This window comes from Sorex araneus, chromosome 2 (genome assembly GCF_027595985.1).
Source record: "Sorex araneus isolate mSorAra2 chromosome 2, mSorAra2.pri, whole genome shotgun sequence".
Classification (NCBI taxonomy): Eukaryota; Metazoa; Chordata; class Mammalia; order Eulipotyphla; family Soricidae; genus Sorex; species Sorex araneus.
In genome coordinates, this window is record NC_073303.1 from 332,468,387 (window position 1) to 332,486,401 (window position 18,015).

Here is an 18,015-nt window from a genome sequence, read left to right on the forward strand (position 1 = left end):
GGAGTAAAAATGCCTAATGTCTTCAATAGGAAGTTTTGGGAGGGAGACAGTGGGGCAATGGTGGAGGAAAGTGGAGGAATCTGGTGGAGTGTGGTGCTGGAATTATTTATTCAAGAAACATTAGCAGTACTGTAAAACACAGTGCCTAAAATGCAAATATGACAGTAAGAATTATTTTTTATTTATGTATAAAGTTTTGGGGTCACATCCAATGGTGCTCAGGGCTTACTCCTGGTTCTGTGCATAGGGATCACTCCTGGATTGTTTGTGTATAAGGCAAAAAATTCCTTATTCTATTTTATCCCCTACCCCTAAAATATAAAGCAGAAGAACCGAATCAGAGAAAACGTGTGAAAATACAATGAAAAAAAGATTTTAAGGCTCCAAATAAAATAGTTTTTATATGCCATTTTGTGTTTGTTTTGAGTCCATATTTGGCAATGCTCAGGGATTACTCCTGGCTCTGCACTAACGAATTATTCCTGGCTGTATGGGATGTCGGGGATCAAACCCAGGTTAGCTACATGCAAGGCAAACACAGTACCCACTGTACTCCGGCCTTCCAAATGAAATAGTCTTAAAGATACAGAAACTTTCTCAGAATGGCAAACCATAAATTAAGGCAGGCAAGCTTAGATCTAAATCCAGAGACATGTTCTCCATTTCATGCTATTAACGAATCAGGAAGTATCAAAAAAGAACTTTGATGCATTTGATTTTAGAAGTGAGTCTGATAAAATAAACTACAATACTTCAATAGGTATCTATTCCACCTATAGTATTATATCAGCTATATCTCAATTTCAATATGAAACCAAAGGTACAAAACTCTTGTTTTGGGGGTCCAAGTGATAGTATAGCCGATAGGTACTTGCGTTACACCAGCTGATTCAAGTTCGATCCCTGATACCCTATAAGGTTCCCTGAGTACTAGATGCAATTCCTGAGTGCAGAGCAGGTAATACCTGTACATTGCCAGATGTGGCCCCAAACCATGTTCCCCATCCCACACCTCCCGCCCCACCCTGGGGAAAAAAAAACCAAACCAAAAATACCACTCTTGGTTGTTTTTCTTGGCAAAAATTACTCAAATTATACAGGCTAAATAGACAAAAGTTTTTCAAGATTAATACTTGAAATTCCAAAATAGATTAATAATGACCAGACTATAGTGCAAAACCAAAATACATATTTTATACTAAAAATTTTAACTAAGATTAATAAATAAGACATGACAATAACATTACATGAAAAAACAATAACAACTCTAATGCACAATAAACCTTACCGCCTGCATTTCATTTAGTTCCTTCTGATGTTTCACTACCATTTGGTTGAATTTTTCTCTTTCTTGATTGAGTTCCAGTTGGAGCTTTCTATTTTCCTTTTCTTTCTTCCTCAAATCTTGCGTATTGGCTTTCTTTCTATCAATTTTGAAATCTTTTCGGTTCATAATTTCTGCCAACTTGTTAACAGCCTATTTAAATTATAAAAATATTACTGAGAAGGATCTATATTTAATTCAACCAATTAAAGTCTTCACTAAAACTTTGTTTTCCATCAAAATCAGAAAGTAGTCATTTTTTTTATTATTATTTTTTTAAATTTTATTTTATTAAATCACCGTGTGGAAGATTACAATGCTTTCGGGCTTAGGTCTCAGTTATACAATGCTGAAACAACCATCCCTTCACCAGTGCCCATATACCACCACCAAAAAAAAAAAAAAAACCCCACACAGTACACCTCCCGTCCCGCCCCCCCACCCCCTACCTTGTAACTGATAAGTTTCATTTTACATTCTGTTTACTTTGGTTACATTCAATATTTCAACACAAACCTCACTATTGTTGTTAGGAGTACCCCACTAGATTCAGACCTACTGTGAAGACAAATAAGGCCGCGCGGTTTTGAATTTCTGTACTTTAAGAAGAAGTCCAGGGAGATTTCTTCCAGATATTAGATAATTGCAGGCTTGAAAACCCAATCTGTGGTCGTCTTAATATGGCGGCCACCGCGCCCTTCATCCCCGGAGAGAAAGAGGCGAGAGAGAGAAATACCTTTCCCCTCCTATGAAAATTAGGAAACCCCAGTGAAGTCTGGAGCATGGAAACCGTAAAACATGTAACTTAGCTCACTGTTCAAATATAAGTATCAGACAAGTTTTGCAAAAACCCATGCATCTTTCAGTAGTTATTCTGCACTTTATAATATATATAGGTACTCTGATTATAGACTAGAATAAGAAAAGAATACACAGGCACATAATGATGCTGTGAGAACAGTAACCTAACTGACACTTAGAAAAGTCAGGAAAGGCTTCTTGAAGTACCTGCATTCTTTCTTTTTGAAAGAATCCACATAAGATTCTTTCAAAAAACAAAAAACAGTAGAAAAAGCAAAAAAAAAAAAATGTTATTTGGGCAGAGATCCAAGAATGACATGACAGCAGAACCAAACAAAATACAGGCAAAAAAATCCAAAAGAATTGTTTTCCTTTGAATAAGTTAAAAAAGGGGGACAGGGCATGAAACTCTACCCCAATGTACGATCTCTTCGGCTCTCAAGAGTACTTTCCTGACTCAGCTGAAATCTTATTTTCTGAAGTCTCCCATGTTTAATTGGGGGAGGGTGAGCAATTTCCAATGAAAATCTTGGCCCTTATTACCTCGGTTTAAAGAGCAAACACCTCTTAGTATGTGCCACTCAAATATAATCAATCACATGTGTACCTGTGTTTTAAGGGTTCGTTCCGTATGGATATTCTTTTCAAAGGCAGCTTTAAGACTATTGATCTCCTCGTCCTTCTTTAATCTGAATTCTGTTCACAAATTCAAAAATGTTAATGTATCAACTTTTGGTAACTTCATTAAGGAAAAAATCTTGCAACATTGTTGAGATATTTAACAAAAATTTCTAAGATATCTGAAGTATAAATATAAAAATCTATTGAGTGTAATTATGAAAAACACTCTACCCCCATGAACATATTAATTTCCTCATACTTATCTTTTTTCTTTCTTAGTGAGAATATTTAATATCTTATAACATTTATATACTTTTTAAGATCATAGAAGTAATTTAACATGAGGAAAAACATTTCAAAAACTAACAATATAAATAGCTAATGATTTCTCCGATATGATTTAGATGAAAAGCCTATTTATCACTTACCTTCTTCTGCTATCCTCATTTTATCGCTTAGCTCTTCATTTTCTTTCCTTAGTAATTCATTATCTTTGGTTAGCTTGCTGTTTGTTTCTTCAAGCTAAACAAAGGACACAGAAATTTAAATAAGTCTCATGCTACTCTAATACTTAAAGCAACAATCTTCAAAATAAAACAAAATGCATTTCCAAAGGTAAGGATAGGTCAGATGTTGTCAAAGTATAAAGAAATACTTGGATATGTGGATATCAATTAAAAAAACATTTTTTTTGTAAAAAACTATTATTTTGGTACAACAACACAGAATTTCAAATTTGATTTAATGCTTCAAACATTTATTGCTTGTCTATACATTTAAGACAAACTATATTCAGGGGATATCAGATTGAATAGAATGTATCCTTTGCCCTGAAAGAATTCATCATCTACTGAGATAGATGCATTTAATTAAAAATATTTTACAACAGGGTTAGGGAGACTGCTCCCCGAGCCTAAGAATGCTTTGCATGTGGGAATCCAGGTTCAATACCGGTACAACACGAATTGGAGAGCACTGCTGGGGGCACTCCTGACCATAAAAGGATATGATCCATTCATGGCCCCACACTGGAAAAATATGAAACTGATAGCTTCCACAAATTATTTCAGCACATATACAAGTATTAAATATGCCCAAACATATTAATAAAGAAGAATATAATGGGGTGAAAAACCCATGCTTGAAAAACAGGAAATATATGTTTATTTTTAGTTTTGTGAACCCTGCTGTGAACCCCGTCACAATCTTCCAGGGACACATTTTCTTTTTTTTTTTTCTTTTTGGGTCACACCTAGCGGTGCACAGGGGTCACTCCTGGCTCTGCACTCAGGAATCACCCCTGGCCATGCTCAGGGGACCATATGGGATGCTGGGAATCGAACCCGGGTTGGCCGCGTGCAAGGCAAATGCCCCACCCGCTGTGCTATCACTCCAGCCCCAGGGACTCATTTTCTTTATATAAATAAAAATTAAATGACAGAAATGTGTACAGACTTTATTTTTAGTATTGTATTTATCTATCAATGTATTTTAATTTCATTTAATCCCCATACTAATCCTGTAAAGATGACTATTTTTGTTATTCTTTCCTTTTTTGTTATTGCAATGACTAGTGGCCACACCTTAGTTACAGTGCTTGAACAAATACTTAAGTCATGGTGTGCCAGAGATCTCAAATTTGATAAGAAAATCAGGGATCAAAAAAAAAATTGTGGAGAAAGAACGAATCGGAGATCACAAATAGCAGTACTACCTAGACTGCACTCTGCATTTGGACACTGGTAGGTTTGGGCAAAGCCCTTTCTCTCTTTTTTTGGGGGGCGGTCACACCCAGTAATGCTCAGGGGTTACTCTTGGCTCAGCACTCAGGAATCACTTCTGGCAGGCTCGGAGAACCATATGGGGATCAAACCTGGGTTGGCCACTTACAAGGCAAGCGTCATAGCTGCTGTACTGTCTCTCCAATACCCTCATGTAAAGCTCTTATCCCTGACTCACATCCCAAGGCAACCATGTTATTTTTGCGTGGATAGGATCGGGTGAGGGAGTGGGTTTGGCTATACCCAGTGCTGCTGGGGATTAAACTGGGATCTTTTTATGCAAGGCAAACCTGCTTACCCACTGTGCTATTCCTTGAGCTCATATACATAAAAATATAAGTATTTTTTTTTTCCTGGACAATACCAAGCTGTGCTCAAGGGCTCAATACCTACTTCCCTGCTCAGGAGTGACATCTAGTGGTGATCAGGGGACACTGTAGTTCCAGAGATTCCAACTGGGGTCGGAAAGATACAAGACAGGCCCTTTTAACCCATGTATGATCTCTCTGGCACTTTATATTTTATGGAGGAGGAGGCCTGGAGAAAAGTTATGTTATGTAATTTCTTAGAAGCAAAGCTGGAATCCAAATCCAGTCTTGTTTGGTGGTTTTCAAAGAAAGGAAAACCTCTTAATTTCTCTGTCTAGCCTGTGATAGCATATAAATTAGATCATTAACCTCAGGAATAGGAACTTGTTTACTAAATTGGCTGGTGGGAGGGAGGGGGGCGTTGGGTCACATTTGGTGATTCTCAGGGGCCCATGAGAGGTTATCAGGGATTAAACCAGGATTGGTTGCATTCAAAGCAAATGCCTCAACCACTGCATTGTACCACAGGACCCAGAACTGACTTTTTAAATAATAGATATGTAGATTATCCACAGAAAATTTTCATCCCACTGTCACTATCATCCTGTTATTTATCGGTTTGCTCGAGCAGGCACTAGTAACATCTCCATTCGTCCCAGCCCTGAGATTTTAGCAGCCTTTCCTTACTCCTCTTTCCCAACAATTGGAGGCTCTTTTCAGAGTCAGGGGAATGAGAATGTTATTATTACTATATTTGGCATATCAAATACGCCATAGGGAGCTTGCCAGGCTCTTCTGTGTGTGTGGTTTTTTTTTTTTGGTGGGGGTATTAATTTTTAAATTTTCGGCACTGTGATTTCTAAATGAACATGTTTTATAAAGAAAGCAACATTTGTGGAAATATTTATTGTAGAAAATGGTGTTTGGAAATCAGAGAAGTCTAAACTGAATCATAATCATGTGATTGCCTACTTTTTCATCTTTTTAAAAATAATGTAACTACTTATACATGTGATACAATTTTACTTGTCAGAAAACATTGTCTTAACTTTTCTCAACAGGCTTGTAATAAGTCTTAGGATGCTAAGATGTTCATCTCTAAAAAGGAATCTGAATTTGGGCTTTCCCCCTATTAATAACACTACTCTGGCTTATAATCTGATTATACACAGTAGGGTGATAAAACAAATTAAGACCTAGGAGGAAGGAGTCAGAACAGCACAGTGGGTAGGGTGCTTGCCTTACATGTGGCTGATCCCAGCTGAGTCCCCTCAGAAACCCATACAGACCCCAAGCACTGAACATTTCTGGGTATGTCCCCAAAATAAAAACAAGAACTTATAAGGAAGATGGCAGTTTTGAGGTTAATCACCAGTCCCAATCCTAAAATGAAAACATTAGATTTCATTTAACTGCCAAGAGAACTGATTTAAACTTTAAAAATACAAATTTTGAGTGGGGACGTAGCTCAGTGGTAGAGCACTTGCCTTACATGTATGAGGCCCTGGGTTCAATCCCCGTCACCATAAAACAAAAAACAAACAAAAACAATTTTTATTGCTTATTCCTCAAAAACAATAAGGACACAACCAAACTATGAATATGTGAAATCCCTTAGAAATGGTTTTAACTACAGAGAGCAGATCACAAAGACAAGCACTTTCATTTTTTACTTCATATATTTCTGTATGATGGAAATTTTAGTAAGCACTGACTTATTTTATAATAAAGCAGAATCCACCAAGGATATACCTGAGTGAATGATACTTAAATATATTTCATATTTAATCTTACAAAAGACTTCATTAAGGAAGTATAGAAGTTAAGCAGATTCTTTAGTATAGCTTTCTTGTCCTACATTAGTCTAAATTTCACAGGACTCTGGCCTATAAATCAGTTACAGTGTATTAAGAGAATACAAGTTAATTTTAAGTTAAGCACTTTTTACATAAAATATTAGTATCAACAGTCAAGAAAGAAAAAACTCCCAATACATTCAATTAGATTGTTTTGGATTATTAGAACGGCCTTATACATAAGTATAGATGTACACAAGAAACACTCAGGCACATACTCACCCTTACACTTAAGACAGGATCTTTTCTATTTTAATTTGAATCATATAACTTACATGACAGACACTACACTTACCCGGCTAACAGTATGATCTTTATCTGTAATCTCTTGTCTATTTCTTGATATAGCTTTCTTGCTTTCTTGGGTCAACTCAAAATACTGTTCTTCCAGAAGTCCTCGAGCCAACTGCTCAGACTCAGCTTTTGTTTCTGCTAGATCCAATTGAGTACTAAGTGTTTCTCTACAAAGATTTTTAAGAAAATGGGAAGTTTATATAATCAGTTCAATCTTTCAACTAAAGCCGAATGTTTAGAAGCAAAAATATCTTTAGAGAGAAATAAATTAAGGTTTTGGGCCAGAGAGATAGTATAGCAAGTAGGGTGCTTTCTGAGTTTGATCTCTGGCATCTCATATGGTACCCTAGCACTGCCAGGAGTGATTCCTGAGTACAAAGTCAGAAGCAAGCCTTGATCATTGCCGTGGCCCAAATCCCTCACACCCCAACAAAACAAAACAAATCAAAATTAATGTTTTTTGTTTGGGGACCACACTAGGCTGTCTATGCTCAGGAAACCATGTGGTGCTAGGGAATCAAACTGAGGTTGGCTGTGTGCAAAAGACAAGCATCTTAACCTCTGTACATCTCTCCTGCTGCCCAAATACTTTGAATCCATTACAAACTTTCTGAAAAGTAATAAATTTAACTTTTCACTTTGAAAAACTATGACTTTTTGTAAAGAACTCTTTTAATTTTCCACCTGCTATTGTGCCTAACTAAAAAAAGATAACAGGTATTAGTAAATAGCTGAGGGAAAATGGCTTATAAATCAAAAGGCTACATGAGGGGCCTGAATCCCTGTTATAGCATTAGTCAGGGATTTCAGCTTTTCTGGATCAATCTCAATATAATTAAATCTGTATATGAGGTTAAATCAGATTATTTATTGTTGAGATCACTTTCAGTTCTGAAATTCAGTGATTATGAAGACTTCTAAATTGATTTCCAACACACTATAAAACTATTCAAGAAATTTGCTTTCTGGATTGGGTTTTTTGTTGTTTTTTTTTTGGTGGTGGGGGACTAACTTTGGAAAAACCATAACTTACACTGTTTCTTAAGTTCTTCTAAAGTTTTAGGCATGCATGCAATAAAAATTAATTTATTTAATATTACATAAAGGAAGATCTTAAACACTTTTACCTAACGTAAAATAATGCCTTGTGATATAATATAAACTTTCTAGTTCAACATAAAGTAAATTTCATCTCCCATTTGATTTGCATCTATATCAGGACTGTAAGATTTGTTGTACCACTCCCAACAGAACTGCTGAACATCTGCACTATTTTTATTTTATTTTATTTTATTTTATTTTATTTTATTTTATTTTATTTTATTTTATGTTTTTGCTTTTTGGGTCACACCCAGCGATGCTCAGGGGTTACTCCTGGCTTTGCACTCAGGAACTACTCCTGGCGGTGCTTGGGGGACCATATGGGATGCCGGGGATCGAACCCGGGTCGGCCGCGTGCAAGGCAAACGCCCTACCCGCTGTGCTATCGCTCCGGCCCCTGCACTATTTTTAAACTTAATTTTCATTATGAATGCTTTGCTGAGGTACTGATTCTTTTTTTTTTTTTTTCTTTTTGGGTCACTCCTGGCATTGCACAGGGGTTACTCCTGGCTCATGCACTCAGGAATTAATCCTGGCGGTGCTCGGGGGACCATATAGGATGCTGGGAATCAAACCCAGGTCTACCACGTGCAAGGCAAATGCCCTACCAACTGTGCTATCCCTCCAGCCCGGAGGTACTGATTCTTATTTAAAAGCCAAATGAACATACTTTTCACTTTGTAATTCTTGTATTTTCTTCAAATTTTCTCTGTTTTTTTCTTCAATTTCTTCCTTAAGTTCCTTAACCTGGGTTTTATAGAGTGTCTGCAAAGCAAGAAAAAATAGATTTATGGTGAGTTTAAAAAGTTTAGTGCAGAGTACAGCTGGGGAGGCTCCTCCAAAGAAAAAGCAAACAGTTTTGTTGATTTTTACAGTTAAGTAAAACAGGATTTAGTAATTTTACTTCAATAGTTTACCTAAGACAAATACAAACATATGACCAACCTCGATCTTATTTTACACTATTCAGCAATAGGAAGGACTGATGCATCCATTACAATATACAGTACTCAGTGAAAAAAATCAAGATCAAAATCAAGAATATATAAACTGCAGATTTCATGAAGAAGTTCTTAAATAGGAAAATACAGTAACAGAAAGCAAAATAATAGCTGCTTGGAGACAGAGGTTGATAAGGAAGACAGACTGCATTTGGAAAGAAAAATTAAGATATTCAGCAAGCATTACTGAAGTAAAAATCAGTTAAAAGGTGTTTTTTAAGTGAACGTTAACCATTTCTCTTGATGTGGTTGACAGGTTCACAAGATTAATCAAATGTTCTGTAAATATATAAATAATATATATTATTTCACAACAATGGTTTTTACAATGTTCATTAAGCTTTTTGGCAATTGATCAAATATTTAACAGGTATAGATAAGAATTAGACCCATTTTTTGTTTTTTGGGTCACACCCAGTGATGCACAGGGGTTACTCCTGGCTCATGCACTCAGGAATTACTCCTGGCAGTGCTCGGGGGACCATATGGGGTGCTGGGAATCGAACCAGGTCGGCCACATGCAAGGCAAATACCCTATATGCAGTACTATCACTCCAGCTCCTCCAGCTTATTTAAAAAAAAATTTATGTTTGGGGGCCACACCTGGCTATGATCAGGGGTTACTTTTGGCTTTGCTATCATTTCTGGGGTGCTCGGAGGACAACATGGGATACCAGGGATTGAACCTGGGTCGGTCATATGTAATGCAAGCACCCTACCTGCTGTACTGTTGCTCTGACTCCTTTTCAGTTTAAAGAAATAAAACTGACCAGCAATTAATGTCAGAGATAATAAAGGAATTAAGGCGCTTGTCTCACATGTGACCAGCCACAGTGTGATTCTCAGCACTATACATAGCTGGCTGAGCACTGCTAGGAGTGATTCCTGGGCTTAGAGTCAGAAGTAAGCCCTGAATATTGCTATACGTGGCCCCAAATCCCAGGACTCCCAAAGGATCAGCACACAGTTAAAACTAGTTGTTTTTTTGGTTGGGGACATACCCAGCAATTTTTGGAGCTATTCCTGAGGGGAACCTTGTACTGATGGGGGTTGAACTTTAGCCTTGGGCATACAAAGCTGTACTTAGCCTGTTGAGCTATTTCTCAGGCCCAAGAATAATTTTAACATTTTAATTCAATTATTTCTCTAAAAATTACTTCTCTAGGGTAAGAAAGAAAGCATTGCTCTAAACAACAACAACAAAAGTATTTTTCCGTCTTTTTTTTTTTTTGGTGGGGGTGGGTGGAGGGGCCCCCCGAACCTGATGGTGTTCAACCTGATGGTATTCAAGTCTTACTTCTTGCTTCATGTTCAGGGATCACCTCTGGTGGGCTCAGAGGACCTCAGGGATAAAACCTACGTCACCAGCTATGACAATAATAGCTGGGAATGATCATGCTGGACAAGATCGGAGGGTTAAAAGTAGGTAAGGGATAGTCTTGATAACCTTTCAGTACCAATATTGCAAACCAGAATGCCGAAAAGGAGGAGGGGGAAGCACCAGCCATAGAGGCAGGCAGAGGGTGGGGGGTGATGGGAGGGAACCTGGGGACACAGGTGCTGGGAAATGTACACTGGTGGAGGGATGGGTATTGGAATATGATTGAAATGGCTTTGTAATCAAGAAATGGCTTTGTAATGGTCAAAAATAAATAAATAAATAAATAAATAAATAAACCCCCCCCCCCCAAATCCTAGGTCACCTGTGTGCAAGGCAAGCACCCTACTATGCTGTATTATTGCTCTGGCTCCAGGGAAGAATATATTTCTAAGAAAATGCAAAGAAAGAGTGATGGCTATTCTAGTTTAATAAGTATAATTTTTAGAGTGATGGCTATTCTATTTTATTAAGTAGAATTTTTAGAATGAATTTTGTCTTTAAAGTTAGACTCTCCTTTTTGAATTCAAATATTAACTTATAAAAATAAAATTGATTGAAAGCCCCAATTAAATCATTATATCACTGTCATCCCGTTGTCCATCGATTTGCTCAAGAGGGCACCAGTTTCATCCCAGCCCTGAGATTTTAGCAGCCTCTCTTTACTCGTCTTTCCCAATGACTGGAGGTTCTTTCAGAGTCAGAGGAATGAGATTTGTTATTGCTATGTATTTAGCATATCGAATACACCATAGAGAGCTTGCCAGGGTCTTCCGTGTCAGCAGAATATTCTTGGTAGCTTGCCGAGCTCTCCGAGAGGGACAAAGAATGTATATCAGAGAATGCAAGCAAGTATGTCAAAACCAAACACATGTGTGCAGCTTTAGGTACATCAGTGAGCTAGACTATAAGAGGTCACGCACTTCCAGAAGCTTTGTTTTATATAGTCTCTGGATCTTGGCTATTGATGGGATTACATGGCACCCAGGGCAGTTTGTGGGTGTGACTGCCAAGCTACAGGAAAATGGGGGGTCTGGGTGGAGGAGGCCCAGTCCCGATCCGAGCAGGCTTGGAGATTTCATCCCTGGGTCCTGCATGCCTGGGTTCCTCTGCCGATTCCTTCACGTGTGACGCTCATCTGAGCGTGTGGAGGGGGGCCTTGAGCATGGCTGTGGCTGGATTCCGGAGGTTTTCGGCTGCCAGGGCTCTGCTTGGCAGTCACACACAGAAACTGCCCTGGGCACCATGTAAGTCCACCAATGGCCAAGATCCCCAATTAAATCTTACAAAATCTTACATTTGATTCATGGCTATTTTTTTGGGGGGGAGGGGTTGTCAATGTCCAAACCCAAGGTCTCACAGATGGAGCAAGTACTCTACTGCTGAGCTATATCCTCATTCCTGATTTAAAAATCGCACGGTCATCCTATTGTTTATTGAATTGCTCAAGCAGGCACTAGTAATGTCTCCATTGTGAGACTGTTTGTTACTGTTTTTGACATAACGAACAGCTTGCCAGGCTCTGCCGTGCAAGCGGGATACTCTCAGTAGCTTGCTGGGCTCTCCAAGAGAGATGGAAAAATCGAACACGGGTCGGCTGCATGCAAGGCAAACGCCCTACCCGCTGTGCTATCACTCCAGCCCCCTGATTTAAAAGTTTATCAAATTTAGTGTTAACTAACTCAATCACCACAACAGAAATAAGTCATATTTGTGTGGTTTTTTAAAATAGGTGATTATAAAGCATTCATAAGAACTACAAGTACATATAAAGATAAGAAAGTGGTAATAACATTCTATACCATTTCGCAGAACTCATCACTACATATTTTGATTAAGGCTAATATATACCCAGGGAGAGTTTTATCAACAATAACATATTTTGCTTCTGGGCCACACCCAACGGTACTCAGGGCTTCCTCGTGGATGTGTTCACTCTTGACCATGCTCAGAACATGTTACTGAGGATTAGTCTCATGAAGACAAGGGCCTTAACCCCCAGCATCAGATAGTCTTTGTCCAGAGTGACCACTACCCTCTATCACTGTCACAGTGGTCCCTTCCCTGACCTGCCCCCTCTCCCGACATTGGCAAGTTCTCCTGTTCTTCCTTTCTATTGTCTCCATGCACTAGTTAATTCCCCTACTATGTTTCTTTATATCCTGCATATGAGTGAGAGCATTCTGTGAAAAGACAACATTTTCAGTAATAAAAAAGCTAGGAAGTCACTCTGAAAGGGCTAGAGGGATGACTCAAAGTGCTGGAGTACAAGCCTTTGTATGGGACGCCTGGTGCTGATCTTTAGCATGTGGTCAGCGAAGCACCTCTCAGAATGGCCCCTAAACATTGTATGTGTAGCACACTTACAAAAAACAAAGCTCCTATGAAGAGGAACAGATTAAGCACAATGCTGTGAAAATTCTACAGAGCGTCAATGCTGTACAGAGTTTTATGTTGCTGTTTGGGGGTTACGATTGGCGGAGTTTGGAGGTCATGCATAGCATAATGCTTGGGGTTAATTCCTGTGGTGCTTAGGGAATTTATGAAGCTCAGAGGACCTAGTACAGTGCTCTTACCTACATCCTAAGCATGTGCTCCAGACTCTCAAGCTAGCTCCTTAGTTTTGGTGTATGAGATTTTTTAGGGAGTTGACTCATGCAGGGCAGTGTTCAAGATTTTCTACTGGCAGTAGTAGTGAAATCACATGCAATGCCACAGTTCAAACTCGGGTGGCAATCAGCAAGGAAAGCACCTTATCCCCTGTACTATGTTTTCTGGCCCCGTGTACAGATTTCTCTTCTTTATTTTTTTTGCTTTTGGGTGACACCCGGATATGTATAGGAACAATTCCTGGCTCATGCACTTAGGAATTACTCCTGGCGGTGCTCAGAGAACCATATGGGATGCTGGGAATCAAACCCAGGTCAGCCGTGTGCAAGGCAAACACCCTACCCGCTGTGCTATCGTTCCAGCCCCTAGTGTAGATTTTTAATGGGGAGACTGTAAATTGCAATAAAAGATAAAGATGGTGGGCCCAAAGAACAGGTGATGGATGGAGGCACAGGACTCGAGCATTTGGTGGCTGAGAGCTGCCTCCTGAGGCAGGAGGATGGGTGAAAGACTGACAAGAGAAACGTCGAAACCAGACCAAGTCCCAGGCTAGTCGGCGGTCAGTTTACTTCTCTCTCCTCGCCGGTGTCATCCAATCTCTCCCTTTACGGTGCAGTCGTAGTTGTCGTTCTGGCCGCAGTCCCAGTCATCAGAGTTCCATCACCCTAGACTCCTGGAAGACCTCAGAGTCTCCAAAGTCTCATTTCTCCTCCTCATCTTCAGCATCTTGTCAACCGTCTCATCCTCAACATCTAGTCTTCCTTCAGTGCCTAGTCTTCAACTAGCTCCTCAGAATCTCCTTCCTGGAGTCCAGTCTACCTCCTACAAGTCTCTCTGCCAGCCACAAGTCTTTGTCCTTCTCTTTTCCCCCTCACGTCGTCGTCCTCTATCTGAAGTCTTCTCTCTCCTTCCTTCTTTGTTCCAAGTCTTCTCTCATTCTCTCCCTAAGTCTTAAGTCATCTCTCCATCTTCGCCACAAGTCTCTTCTCATCTACTCCTTAAGTCTTCTCTCTCCCCAAGCCTTCATCTTCTCTCTTCCCGGCCCCTTTCAGCATATTTCTATAGGAATCATGTACGGTGGGGATACAAAGGTGGGGTTGAACATTATCATAACAACAAAGAGAGGTAAGACAACCCCTCCAGGAGATTAACTCAAGGACAAAAATCTCATCTGAGGAGATTACTCCAGATTACTAGGAGATCCACTCAAGGGTGGGATTCCATCCAAGGTGTTGCTTTCTTCTTCCCTCAGCTAGTAATCCATTTAAACAGTTATAGTAAATTTACTTCTTATAATATTTCTAGCAATGTCATTTTGTATGAGCACAGTAAGAGATATATCAAGCTTAAAGTTTAGCTTTTCCTGGGAACATCTCACTACATATTCCAGTCCACAGTCCTCAGGCCAGGTTAGTCCTTCCTAACCCCAGCAGGGTCCTTATTCAGTTACCTCTTTTTTGGGCTGTGACAGAGTTACTTAATTTATAGTTCTCTTAATTTATAGTTAAGTATTATGGTGCTTGGCCTGGCCCATTTCAATGCCAGAGTAGCTCACACCTTGCCCTGGTTCCATCAGTCCCTGGTCGGGAACCTGCTCTTGGAGTGGAGGACCTAAGGGCAACTGAGACTTAAGTCAAGGAAATATGGATGCCTAGGAGTAAATATTATTTAGGAGTCAATTAACTCCCATGTTACATAGCATAGCATCAACTGTCTTCCTATGTCTATACAAAAAGGACACTGCTAAATAAATAAACCATGCAAATGACATAAAAGAAAGAGGAAAGCAATTTAGGATTATTAGAGCCTGGTGGAATTGGGTGTGCCTCAGTTGCACTGTTGTGGGAGCGGCTTAATAAACCATAAGCTCCCTGCGGGAATAGCAAGGACAACCCAGTGTTATCCAACAGGGAGACCATTACTTCTAATATTGTTCACATTTGGTTTTTATGACATATTCACCAGCAGTCCAAACATTTAATTGGTGCTAAGCAGGCTTGTGGAAAATATGGCTGTCACTGTAACAATGAGCAGTTAGGTAATCTTAATTGGAATAAGGGAGCACAAGATTAACAATGAAGAGGAAAACAACCCAGTGGCTTCAATAGTCTTTAAGGCATTAGGTACAAAAGCTTGTCAACAGCCATGGAAGTAACTTCCTCTGTAGTAACTAAGAGAATGAATTCAGTGTAGGAAAATACAATGGAGACATATTAAGTACAAACAGAGTTAAAACAGGAATAACTGCTAGAACATTAGTTATACGCATAACATACGCAGTTAAGACTTACAAATGCAATGTATATAAATAAGCCATTTGTGGTTCTCTTCCACATGACACTGATACAGGTTGAAGGCATAAAACCTGTAACAAGGGGCTGGAGAGACAGTACAGTGGATATGGCATTTGCCCTGCAAATGGCCAGCCAGAGTTCGATCCCCGGCATTCCATATCCCCCAAGCACTGCCAGGAGTAAGCCCTGAGCATCGCCGGATGTGACCACAAAAGTAAAAAAATTAAATAAATGAAAAATAAAACCCTTAACAAAATTTTACACAAAACTAATCTGGTGGAGTTCTCAAAAGTTTACTCCAGACTGGTCTATTTTTTAAAAAATTAGAACATAAATGTAGATTCAAAAATAAGATGCGGACTTGAGAATATAAAAAGGGGAGAAAACCTCTTCATAGTCATTTGTAAAACAATCAGCTTCACAAAAAAATCTAAACACCTTATTTTAAATTAGATTTTAATAGTGTATGTTAAAAAATTACTCTTACCGAGAAATATTGTTCAGCTTCAAGCTGATCCTGCAGCTCTCGCATCTGTCCTTCATTTCCTCTGTATTGTCTTCAGAAGAAAAAAGAAAACAGTAAACAAAGGCTTCTAATTTATACCATTTTATATTATTGTGTATTAAAGTTGCAAAGTTTAAAGTTTATTAAAATAACCTGTTTTAATCATTATTATTACTCTTATTTTGGGGGTGTGAGGGCTTCCAAGTAGTGCTTAGGGCACCTAGGGGTCACTCTCAGTGATACTCGGTTAGCTGGATCAGACGGTTCAACACCAAGGGCTGACACTGTGATACTACTGTTCAGACACAGCAGTGCAGGGCAACTGAACTTGGGGCCTATATACAAGGCTCGTGTCCTGCCCTTGAGCTATTATTTCCCTGGTGTGGACCTTTTTTAAAAAAAACAAACTTCATTATAGTTTAACATACACACACACACAACACACACATATATATCTATATATGTATATATATATAGATATATATATAGATAGATATATAGATATATATAGTTTGTTTCTTTTAGCTTGGGGGCCATACCCACCAGTGCTCAGGGGATCCTGTAGCGCTCAGGGTCAAACCTGGGCCTTTTGCATGCAAGGCATATATTCCTGCCTGTTGGGTTATCTCTCTGACCCCCCGACTATTTATATTTGTTCAGGCCACACTGTCGAATTCCATTCTGCAACTTGTAAAATGATAGTATGATCTGAGGAAAAAACTCACATGTCTAGAATAAGCTTTGCATATGGAAGCTCTGCGTTCTACCCCTGACAATGCAATGCTCTTCTGAGCACTGTCAGGAATAGCTCATGGACACAACTAAGTAAAATCTAATAAAGGGGAAGGGATATATATATACAAAGTGAGGGAAAACCTTTCCCACTGAGTTCACTTTCAGGGAACACTGTGGATTAATCTTAATTGTAAAAATTAAAATAATATGGGCCAGAAGAGGTAGTATAGGATAGGGTACTTGCCTTGCACGAGGCCAACCCAGGGTTTGATCTTTGGCATCCCATATGGTCCCCAAAGCATCACCAGGAATGATACCTGAGTGTGGAGTCAGGAGTAAGCCCTGATCATCGCTTACCCCAAACAAAACCAAAGAGAGAGAGAGAGAGAGAGAGAGAGAGAGAGAGAGAGAGAAAAGGTCTTTGTAGCCAGTTTTTTAAAAGGCAATTTTTTCCCCCTGGTACAGTGTTCAGGAGACCATGTGGTGCTAGGCATTGTACCTGAGGTCCCCACAGGCAAAGCACAAGCGCTAGACTTTTGGGATATCCCCCAGTTCTGTTTCTGTACTTTATTTTTTTAATAAAGAAAAGCATTATTAGGACATATTTCAAATGTCTTGCTACTATAGTAACTAAGCAATGAAAAAAAGGAAACTTGAAAAATATGTAAATAATTCACATTATATATTAAGAACAATTAAACAGAGGTGGTAACATATATGAGTTAACATATAGATTACAATGAGAGGCAAGAACAATGACTGAGAAGGAGGAGGAACACAGAGATAGCTACTTACATAAAATAAACTACTGAATACAATTTACAGAGAGGAACAGACTCAAAGACAGAAATACAATATAATTCAAAGGCAGATTTTCAAGAATTTATAATTTCAACTGTTTAACAAATTCCAATTACTGTTTAACAAATTCCAATTAAATATGAAAACCTACTTATGGGTTTTCATATTATAGATTAATAGCTTAATTATAGATGAATAGCTTTGTACTCCTAACAAGGCATTATGTTGGCATAAAACATAATAGTATTTGTTTAATTCTGACTTAAAGTTACTTAGGAAGTAGAAAATGTTATAACACATTGGTGAAAACGAACACTTTAAGAAGTGAAAAGACGAGGCTCACCAAGGAAGAGAAAACCTTGATCAAAACAATGAGAAATGGGGCTGAAGCAATAGTACTGTGGGTAGGGCTTTTGATTTGCACATGGCAGACCCCCAGGTTTGATCCCGGGCATCCCATATGGACCCTGAGCACTGCCAGCAGCAATTCCTGAGTGCAGAGCCAGGAGTAACCCCAGATCATCGCCAGGTGTGCCCCATTCCCCCACCCCAATCAGGTGAAATAACAGCAGATATCATAGGAATATAAAAGACTGTAAGAGACT

At 39.0% G+C, this 18,015-nt stretch overlaps 1 protein-coding gene across 3 annotated transcripts in view; it reads right to left on the reverse strand.

Moving 5' to 3' along the window:
• The window catches only part of ROCK1 (Rho associated coiled-coil containing protein kinase 1), a 127,536-nt gene that overhangs the window by 13,389 nt on the left and 96,132 nt on the right, over positions 1 to 18,015 (reverse strand). For all 3 annotated transcript variants that reach the window (XR_008628511.1, XM_055126285.1, XM_004606010.2), the window contains exons 21-26: positions 15,857 to 15,926; positions 8,757 to 8,851; positions 6,987 to 7,152; positions 3,175 to 3,268; positions 2,733 to 2,821; positions 1,289 to 1,477 (exon numbers count right to left, since the gene is read on the reverse strand). Coding sequence is in view for 2 of the 3 variants with exons in the window: in XM_055126285.1 (XP_054982260.1) it covers positions 1,289 to 1,477; positions 2,733 to 2,821; positions 3,175 to 3,268; positions 6,987 to 7,152; positions 8,757 to 8,851; positions 15,857 to 15,926 (703 nt within the window). In the remaining variant the exon portion in view is untranslated. The remainder of the gene's footprint in view (positions 1 to 1,288; positions 1,478 to 2,732; positions 2,822 to 3,174; positions 3,269 to 6,986; positions 7,153 to 8,756; positions 8,852 to 15,856; positions 15,927 to 18,015) is intronic.